The sequence below is a fragment of the Equus quagga genome, chromosome 4 (genome assembly GCF_021613505.1).
Source record: "Equus quagga isolate Etosha38 chromosome 4, UCLA_HA_Equagga_1.0, whole genome shotgun sequence".
Lineage (NCBI taxonomy): Eukaryota > Metazoa > Chordata > Mammalia > Perissodactyla > Equidae > Equus > Equus quagga.
Genome location: NC_060270.1, coordinates 103,594,730 through 103,604,875, shown reverse-complemented (window position 1 = coordinate 103,604,875; position 10,146 = coordinate 103,594,730). Strand labels below are relative to the sequence as shown.

General features: G+C 39.3%; 1 protein-coding gene across 1 annotated transcript; it reads right to left on the bottom strand.

Moving 5' to 3' along the window:
- Positions 1-805: 805 nt before the first annotated feature.
- Positions 806-9,351, bottom strand: LOC124238689 (NADH dehydrogenase [ubiquinone] iron-sulfur protein 3, mitochondrial-like). The gene is given in 3 exon segments (XM_046659857.1): positions 806-1,329; positions 1,332-1,593; positions 9,271-9,351. Coding segments are annotated over 3 exon segments (867 nt in total).
- Positions 9,352-10,146: the final 795 nt, after the last annotated feature.

The window sequence follows — 10,146 nt, the reverse complement described above, 5'->3', positions numbered from 1 at the left end:
AGAGTTTCATACTCCTAGACTAGGCTGATAGGCCTACTCAGTGATCCACTGCCCAAACCTAGCTTCTTAATGAGCTAGGTGAATTTTTCACTTAGCTTCATATGAGTCAAAGGTCAAAGGTCTCTTGTTGGGTTTCAAAAACTTGTAGAAGTATCTAATATCTATTGAGTGACTGCTAAGTAACAAGCATTTTGATAGACATTTTATTCTCACAATCACCCTGTGAGCTATGATGTTATTAATCAAATTTACGATATGAGGGAGCAAAAGTTCAGAAAAAGGTTAAGTAATTTACCAAAACCAGGCTGATGGAGTCAAAATTCAAAGACAGGTGTCAAGGCCCAGAGAGAATCTCTCTACTCTTGTTTCTCCTATTCCACATTGCCTTGTGCATCTTTATCAGGGCTTCGTATTTCAATGTGATTTAGCTCAATCTACATCTATTCATTCATCCTGAGTTCCACAAGCATTTATTGAGCACTGTGTGGGGTACTGGGTTACTTCCTGAAGCCTCGTGAGGTAAGGTGCACTGGGAAATTGAGTTTGATATAGGAGTGGGACAGGTGGCTGCATGTTGATTTTTAGCACAAGCATAGATGGGCATTGCCTGGGGAGGGTGCCTAGGGACTTTGGGGGCTAAGAATTGGAAAAGAACTAGATAACAGAAAGTGAGAAGGTACTAATGATTAGTTTTACATCTTTTGTGTGTGTGTGTGTGTGTGAGTCTAAGTAGGATTTTATTTACACAGACACTCAATTATAGATACATTGCTAGATCTCTAGGATCCACATGCCTTCCCTGGAGCTATGTGGTTTCAGGTTTCTCATCTCCGGCTTCAAGCTTGAGACACTCAGGGGGCTGGAGATAGGCAGGGAAAGCCTCCCATGGGCTGTTCAGGTCAAACTTGGGGAACTCTTGGGCCAACTCCACCAGCTCAGCCACCACCCACTTCACCTTATCATCATAGTGTAGCTCAACATAGCCAGACAAGGGGAAGTCTTCCCAGAAAGGATGTCCCTGGAAGCCATAGTCTGTCAGGATCCTTCTTAGGTCAGGGTGGTTAGCAAAGATGACTCCAAACATGTCACAGATTTCCCTCTCATACCAGTTGGCTGCCTTGTGCACAGAGACAGTGGACTCTATGGACATCAGCTCATCTGTGTAGGTCTTCACAGGGATCCGGGAGTTGAAGCGCAGAGAGAACAGGTTGTAAATAATCTCAAAATGGTTCTGCTGGGTGGGGATGTCCACTGCCATCAGGTCAACCAGGGATTTGAATTGTGCGTTGGTGTGATCCCTGAGGAAAGTCAGCACTGGGATGATCCCTCAGGATGGATACAGATCTCTAACTCATTGAAGCAGGACGCCTGAACTTGTTGGACATATTTGGGCAGGATATCAGCCACGTACTCTCCAAAAGCTGAGAGCCGCCTGTGGGCCACATCATTCCATGGTCTGACAGTGGGGCGCGTGTCCACTGAAGTGCTTTCCATCCTCACTGGCAGCAACAGTACCAAGGGTTGCCTGGCCACTCTGGCCAGTGCCACGGCCCCCACGAGCCCCCACGAGCCCCCACCACCAGCCCCTAGCCACTGCCACCGCAGCCGTCATTAGTTTTACATCTTTTTATAATATCGCTGGATTTGATAGCTTTTAAATGTGGCTAGGTTGAATTACATTTCCTAAAATTCGCTGCATGTTTCTGGTTAGGGTAGGTAAAGAGAATATTTTCATGAGAGATTTAGAAGGCAAGAGTGAAGCAGCAACCTCTTTGTCTTTATGCTCAGGTCAAAGCGGGTGCTTTTGTAGCTCCTGCATATTGTCATTTATCAGCTGACTCACCTTGGGATGAGGTAGTAGTCAGGCCTCCAACTGCCTCATCCTCCCCTGATCCTCCTTCAGTTTCTCTGACTCCTGAGCCAGGGGCATGTTCAGCTCCATGACAAAGCGCACGAGCTTTTCCTGAAGTATACACACATCACCAAGGTTGGAGGCAGCTCCACTCTGTCCTCACAGTTACAGCCGGCTGGTACTCGTAGGTGCCAGCTTGTCCTTGGGCTCCCCACTTGCTATCCATCTTCTGTTCCTGACTGTGTCCTGTGTGTTTCAAGATCCAACATGAGAAGCAGAGGAATAGTCTTACTGAGACTGTTTAACCAGCTTCCAGTGTGAGGTCAAATTCCTGTATCACACCCTGCTTCTCTGATTGAACTCTGACTAACACACTAGGAAAGGAGAGCTCTAAATGCTTTCCTTCCCCGCTTCTAGATTCCATGACCTAACTGTATCTAATACTCTTTGAACCTCGGGTCTTTATGTACTTCAGGCTTGCACACCTCTCTTCCTGTTGGTCCCTGCTATGCCCTGAATTCTCTGCCGTTGAAACAAAATTTACACATTGAAATCTAATCCCCAATGTGATAATATTTGGAGGTAGGCCCTTTGGGAGGTATTAGGTCATGAGGGTGGAGCCTTAATGAATGGGATTTGGTGCCCTTATAAAAGGGGCCCCAGAGAGCTCCTTTGTCCCTTCCACCATGTGAGGTTAGAGCAAGAAGTTTCCATCTATAAGTCAGGAAGCAGGCTCTCATCAGACACCAAATCTGCCAACATCCTGATCTTGGACTTCCCAGGCTCCAGAACTGTGAGAAATAGATTTCTGTTGTTTATTAATCACCCAGACTACGGTATCCTGTTATAGCAACTCGATTGGACTAAGACAGTCCACTTGCTCACCCTGGACAATCTCACACACCCTATGTTTTCAAGTACCCTCTCTAAGCCCCTATAAGCTAACAAGTACCCCTGTGTATTGGCAGGCAAAATTTCTCCTCTACACTTTAAAATTGTATATGCAGATGCCTACTGAAAAAGCCCACTCAGAAGTACTATATACAAACTAGAATTTAATTTGTTCAATATCAAATTTATTCTTGCTCATCCCACACTCTGAAAAAATAAACGAACTAACAAGCAAACACCCCTAATCTTCTCCTAATGATTTTACTTTAACTATCGGAAGAACCCTTGATCCAGTGCTCAAGACAGAATGCTAGGAGTTTTCATTCCTTGGTATTTTCTTATTCTTCACATCCAATCACTCAGCCATAAATTTTCTAAACATCTATCAAATCCATTCACTTCTCTCCATACCAACAACTACTGTTCCAGCTCAAGCCATCCGTTCTCTAAGAGATGGTCACTGTTAATAAGTGTGTATATTATAAGACATATACAATATGTACATTTGATATATATATTATGTACTATATTTATTGACGGTATGCACTTTATATATATTTACATATATGAGATCATGTTACACATATTTTTCTGAAACTTCCTTTTTTACTTAATATTTTGTAAATAGTCTTTTTAACTATTGCAAAGTATTATGTGTTATGGGTGTACCATTATTTATTTAAATTATACAAGTAATAGACACATATGGTCAAGAACGCATGCAGAAAGCTATAAAATATAGAATCAAATTTGCCTTTTCCCATTGGCTTATTTCCATTTTGCTATTGCAATCATTGCTAAAAGTTGTTATATTAGTCACACTGAGTTTAATCTTATGACTTTAAATCCTATGCTATACCTCTATTTTCTGATTTGTCAACATTAAAGAGTAACTATTTACTCCCTTAAATAATGTGTGAAAATCCGCTGTATTTGGACCATCTTCCATTCCCCTGTCACAAATCAGATATTTTTTACTGATTTTAGTTTTTCATGTAGTAATTTTAGCTTTAAACTGTATTCTTAAGCTTTTATTTGTTCTTTTATCAATTTTTAACAATATCTACAGGTTATCTTCTATGAAAGATGAGGAAATTAATTAGCCCACTGACACATTCCTAGATCTATTTTTCCTCATTCCATCTCCAATTTCTGTCAGCTAGATCATAATTTTTGCAACGTCAAGATTAATAATATTGACCAATATGTTCAGTTTCATCATTATAGTTAAGTCTACTATTCTTTATTTCCAGATTTCTTCTCAAGGCTGAAAACCAATAAATAACATTTGTTATAGCCACATTTAAATACACCTAGTTACTGTACAACTTGATAAAATATTTGGACCATAAAAAGAGCAAAATGATTCTACGTAATTGAAGCTTCTAAAAAGCAAAGGCTGATGGATCCTTTTTTATTTCCTTTCTAGTGTCCTTCATTTCTTCTGGGTCATTTTCAAATATCTTTCGCTTGTACCCTATGCAGTTCATCCTTGGCTGACCAGGAACATATCTGCGGCTCAACCAGGCGGGTTTATTACTTGTTGCAGCAGGGAAGACACATACCAGTGGGGACTGCGGGGTGTCTCAGTGAGAGGGTGTTCCAATGAACCAACCACAGGCTTTGGGTTTGTGTTAGATTTGGGGGAGAGTTTAAGTAGGGCTTTGCTTTGGGTTGCATGCTTTCAGGAAGTGAGAGTAATTCTATGATTGAGTGTCTTAGTAAATCTTTTCTACAAGGAGAGAAAACTAGGCAGAGGCTAAAACCATAATTAATAAAGAAGCAGCAATCACTTTTACTGGCCAGGGTAGGAGAATGTTGTCATTTTTGTGGTTCAGATAATGTTCATGTTTTGTTTGTGTTCAGACATGATTATGTCTTGTTTCATATGATCACAGAGCGGCGTTCTCTGGTGTTGATGTTTAATGTAACTGTGTATGTTCAACAGGAGAAACCAAGGTCTAGCGATGAGTGCCAGCTTGTAGCAACACCGAGACTTAACTGATAATACCAGACCACTAGTTCCCGGAAGGCAGGGGCTGCTATCTACCTATCTGTCTATCTATCTATCTTTCTATTTATCTATCTGCCTGTATATTATTTATAGTTTGTATATGTATAAAATATTACATGTATACATATATATGTGTGTGTAGGAAAGTATATACATATATATATATATAAAATCTTACTCATATACATATATGTGTGGTTTTTTTTGTATATGTGTGCGTGTATATATATATATATATATATATATATATATATATATACACAAAGATATCAGTGATTCTTAACTGGGGTGATTCTTCCCCTGACTCGCCCAAAGGTCGGGAATACTGTTAAATATCGTATAACGCACGTAAGTCTTCACAACAAAGAATTATCTAACCCAAAATATCAATAGTGCCAAGGCTGAGAAACTCTGGTATATATATATGTATGTGTGTGTATATATATATATATATATATATATATATATATGTATGTATGTATATGTGTGTATAATAGATGAGAAATTTTCTGAGTTTCTCTATGTCCCCCAATTTTTATTTTCTTCTCACACTTGACGCATAGCTTGGCCAGGTATAGAACTGTAGGATTAGAATTTAAATATTACTCTACTATCTTCTACTATTACGATGAAAAGTCTGCTGGAAATGTGGTTTTATTCTTGATACATCCTTTGACTCTCCCTCTTCCTCTTTCTTGAATCTTTCAGGATTTGTCTGTTTTTGTGGTTTTTCCATTAATTTCATGGGTCCTTTCAACATAAATATTTACACTATTCTTTAATTTCGAAAATTTTCTGTTATTGCTTAAATGTTTTCTCTCCTCCATTAACCCTGTTTTCTACACCCTATTTTCTATATCTTTTGAGTCTATCCTCTACATATTGCAACTTTTCTTGTAGACTTTCTTGCACTTTCTCTTTTTGTTGTATAGTCTAGGAAAGCTCTTCAATTCAGATCACTTATTTGGTCTTCAACCATGTTTATTTATTAATGAGAAAAACTATTGCTTTTGTTTTCAAAAATCATATTGTAATTTTCAAGAACTTTTAATTATTCTTTGATTTCCTTTCCTTTATCGTGTCTTCCTGGTTTTATTTTAAAATGCAGTACCATTTGAAAATCTCTGAAGATGTTAACTGCATATTTTAATTACTTTTTTCTTCTAATGCTTTGTTTGCTGGGCAGTTTTATTATTGCTAACACTTACGATGTTGATCATCCTCGTCTCTGCTTAGTCTTGATTGCCCATTCATAATTAATTGAATGATTAGATTGATTAATACAGGCAGGGAGCCTAGAGACCCACACAATTGCCAAAAGGGGGCCTTGGCTTTGGAGATGGAGCAGGATAAGTTATTTCCCTCAAGGGCAGATTGGATTTTTTAGCCTCATCCACTTATCTGTTGTGGCAATGGGACTTGTCCAAAGCTCCAGTGTGCCTCTCTCTAGGACCCTAAACCCTCCCCTGATAGATTATGTACAGACTTTCTCTAATGTGTGTCAGGGTTTTCTCCTGAGGGCAAAATCCTTTCTTGTCTGTCATTCCATTTTCCTGTGGAGGATTGAAGGAGTTACTCCCTCAGCTATGACGCAATCAATTATTTAATGACTTTTTCTGATGGCCCCAAGGCCCACTTCTGTTCTGAGGGTTTGGTGGCTTTTATTTGGCACTCCTTTGGAAATCATTTAGGGAAACTACTCACAGATATCTTGGGCCTCTGTCTCCAGAGCCCATCTCTGAATGTTTGTGCAGGATAAACACTGCACAAGTCTATGTGAATCGAAACTCCTAGAGTTGTGCAGTTCACAGCTTGAAATCTACAAGAAATATCCCGAAATATGCTGAACTTTTATTTTTGTGGTTTCCCAATGACCTCCTGCTTTTTCGCTATGTGACCTTGGAAGGATGGAAAAAACAAGTATTCTTATCCCAATGACTTGAATCAGAAATCATGTACTATATTTAGTTATGTTAATTCACCTGGATAATATATATTATTAGATTAATCCCCTAAATAGCATCACTCCAAAATCCATAGAAGGAGAGAAATAATCAAGTGTCTCACAAAATTTATGTATAAGTTATTGAATTTTATTTATGAAAACTTTGGCTTACCAGAAAAACACAGACTTTATTGAGAAATTCTTTGTAAACTATGACTTTATCAGCTTCTGATACGTTAAACATACTAATACGTTAAGTAAAGATGTATGTGTGTGTATAAATGAGACAGAGTCATGAGGATAGAAATTATTTTTTAAATAAATGATGATATTTATGCCTAGAAGTCCCTCTACTTAAAACTTTCAGGTAGGATAAGTAAATTTGATTCAAGGAAAAAAGGACTAGACTTCTAGTTTAAGAAGGAAGAAAATAGAGACAGAAAAGAAGGAATGAAGACTGATTACTGGCTATCTCTTCATTTCCTAGTCCAACCAATGGAAAATGTGACTGAAGTCACAGTCGGTTGTGACTTCAGTTTAATATTTATCAACCAAAGAAGGATAAGAAACATGTCACAGGTGAGTGCCCTGAGAAGCAGACTCTGAGATGATCAGCATGCAGGATATTTATTAGGGAGTGCTCTTAGGATCAACACCTACGGAAGGGAGAGAAAGGAAGCAGAAAATCTTAGTTGAACTAGGGCATAGTCCAACCAAGACTTCAGCCCATCCCACAGGGAGCTCCAGAACACATCTGGTGTTTCAGAGATGTTTCAAATTAGGATAAAGGAGTTTGGCCTCTGTATCCTCATATTGATCAGCCACTGTGTGTAGGCGTACCTGAAAAGATGTGTGACTTGGCTAAGGTAGCTTTCTTCTACCGGGGATAGCCCCCAAAAATGGCTGTGTTCTGTTCTTCATGGTGAGAAGCACAAGGTGCAATAATTTGTCCCTTAGTTTGGAGAGAACATCCTAGCATGCTGCAACCTTAAAATTTTTATTAGTGTTTTAGGCCCCTGAATCTTCATAGGAATTATTTCACACTCTCTGTAGCTCATATGGCTTACTAAGACTTCCATCATGCTAGCCAGTTCTTGCTCTTCCAGTCAAATTAGAATAATGTCATTTCGTAGTAGTCAAGCAGTATTATGCTCTGTGAGATAGACAGCCTGGATTTCTTCAAACTGTGTTATGACAGAGGACAGAATAACTACCATAGCCTAGAGAAAAACTGTAAAAGTATTCTGTTGCCTATTCCTTTCTTCTGACAAAGATACAAGAGAAAACATTCGCCAGATCAAATCAATGGCCACTTACTAGTTCCCGAGGTCATATTAATCTGTTTTAGCAAATATACCACCTCTGGCACCACAGCAATAATTGAAGCTACTGCTTTCTTAAGTCTACGCTAATACATTTTCTCCTTTAATTTTTGTTGTCTTTATTTTGTTTTTTTGGGGGAGTTGGTTATTAAAAGAAATATGATGACAGCTATCACTCATGCATCTTTTAGAAATTTAAGGGTGATGCTAATTTCTGCCATCCGCCTGGCAGTGGGATATTGTGTTTTATTTAATATCCTAGTAAGGAGTGGGACAGTTTCAGAGTTTTTCACTTGGCCTTAATAGCTCCTACACCACAAGCCAAGCAACCAATGTATGGGATGGCTCCAAGTAGTAAATATAACCACTATACATTTGGGGACTCTAGAAATGACCATTAAGTGAGTCTGCAAATCCAGTGGTCCCACTGTGAACTATGTGTGGGCCAGGACCCAATTTATTTTCTATTTTCATATGATCCCACTATAAGAGGGGGGGCATGATATACTCCAGGCTTCAGGGTATCATATCATCTCGGATCTGTGTTCAACAGTCCTTGAAATGATTAGGTATTCCACTTCGCCCAGTGTTCAGCTACCAGAGTAAATACCTGAAGGTCCTCTTCGGAAAGTACTTAAGAATCATTGCCATGTATAACTGCTATGGCTTTGCAGGTTTCTTTCTCCTGGTGACCCAGTCTCTTCTTCAGTTAGTGGATTTGAGGTCCAAAATTTGGCTCTGAGATGGGAACTGGGTAAGGCATTATGACTTTTTATCAATATATTTGTCCTTACTCTTAGCTTCCTGATTTTTATCATTGATTTTATGGATTGAACAATACATTTTTGGCTACTTATTCTTCTTGGGATGCTATATTCTATTAACTATCTCTAGAACTCTGTGAGTTGGGCTTCCTTAGCCCCTTGACTTGACTCCAACATTGATGCTTAATCTCATTATTGCAAATGCACCCATCTGCCTTCTGATGGGTAAATGCTGTCATCTGGTCTCTATTGTGTTGTGTACTGTTATCCCCATTGCTATTAGTGATATGAGTTCTGTAATATTTTCCACTCACTTGGCCCAGAAAGGAGAGCAATAGATGAACTTCTCAGTGATGTTTGGACCAGTTTCACCAGCATATTCATTATTATTTTGGTAAATACTCTATCCCACTGGCCCTCCCATGGAACAGAATAGTCTAATGGGATTTATTACCTTATGTAATACATCCCCTCTAACATACCCATCTCTCTGGGACTTTCTTCTCTTCTTCCAGTATCTGCCATGATAGTTCTGACATTGCCACTTCACTAGAATGCGCCATCTAAGCGGCTTGCAAGTAAGTGCTGCCTAGCTGTGTGTTCACATCATTTCTCAGGTCCTTGCCAGAGTGATACATCCTGCTTTCTTGCAGAGTACTCCCAAAATTTGTGTTCTACCCTCCCCCTTGGTCCAGCATGCTCAGAATCCAGTCCACAGCATACTGTTCCACCTCACAGGGGTACATGTTGGTCAGGTCCTAGTGTTCCTTTAAGGTAGAATCTCTTTTTTCCCTTAGTAGACTTAGCACTTCCCTGCCTTGGTTGGTATAAATTTTTGCCTAAATTATTCCTGGTGGCCAGGAGATGGGGAGAAGGTAGATCCTGAAGACATGTTTTCTTTTAGGAAAGAAGCCTCTGCATTTTTTCAGACAAAGGGGGATTGCTAATCCTAATAGGGCTAATTGGGCCATTTCTACAAATTGAGAGGGTTCAGGGGAATCTGGAGATTCACGATTTTTAGGTGTATTACCCCAGGTATTATTCTAGGTGTCAGTACCTCATTCTTTCCCAACAAAGAACTGCCTTTGGCATGGCACATCCACTTGTTTGGGAATTTAATCTTATTTTGGAGCTTGGTACTCTTACTATTCCATTCTGGGCCTAGTTCCTCAGCCTTCTCAGTCCTCTTGCTATAGGAGATAAGAGCAAGGAGGCTTTCTGGCTTTTGTACTTAGCTTTTAATTGCTTATTAATCAATCTTATCTTTTTATTTTTTTTTCCAGAAAGTTCATAGAGCTTAGCAAGAGCAACTCAACTCCAATGTCCTTGGGGTTACTATTTCCCCATAAGTCTCAATT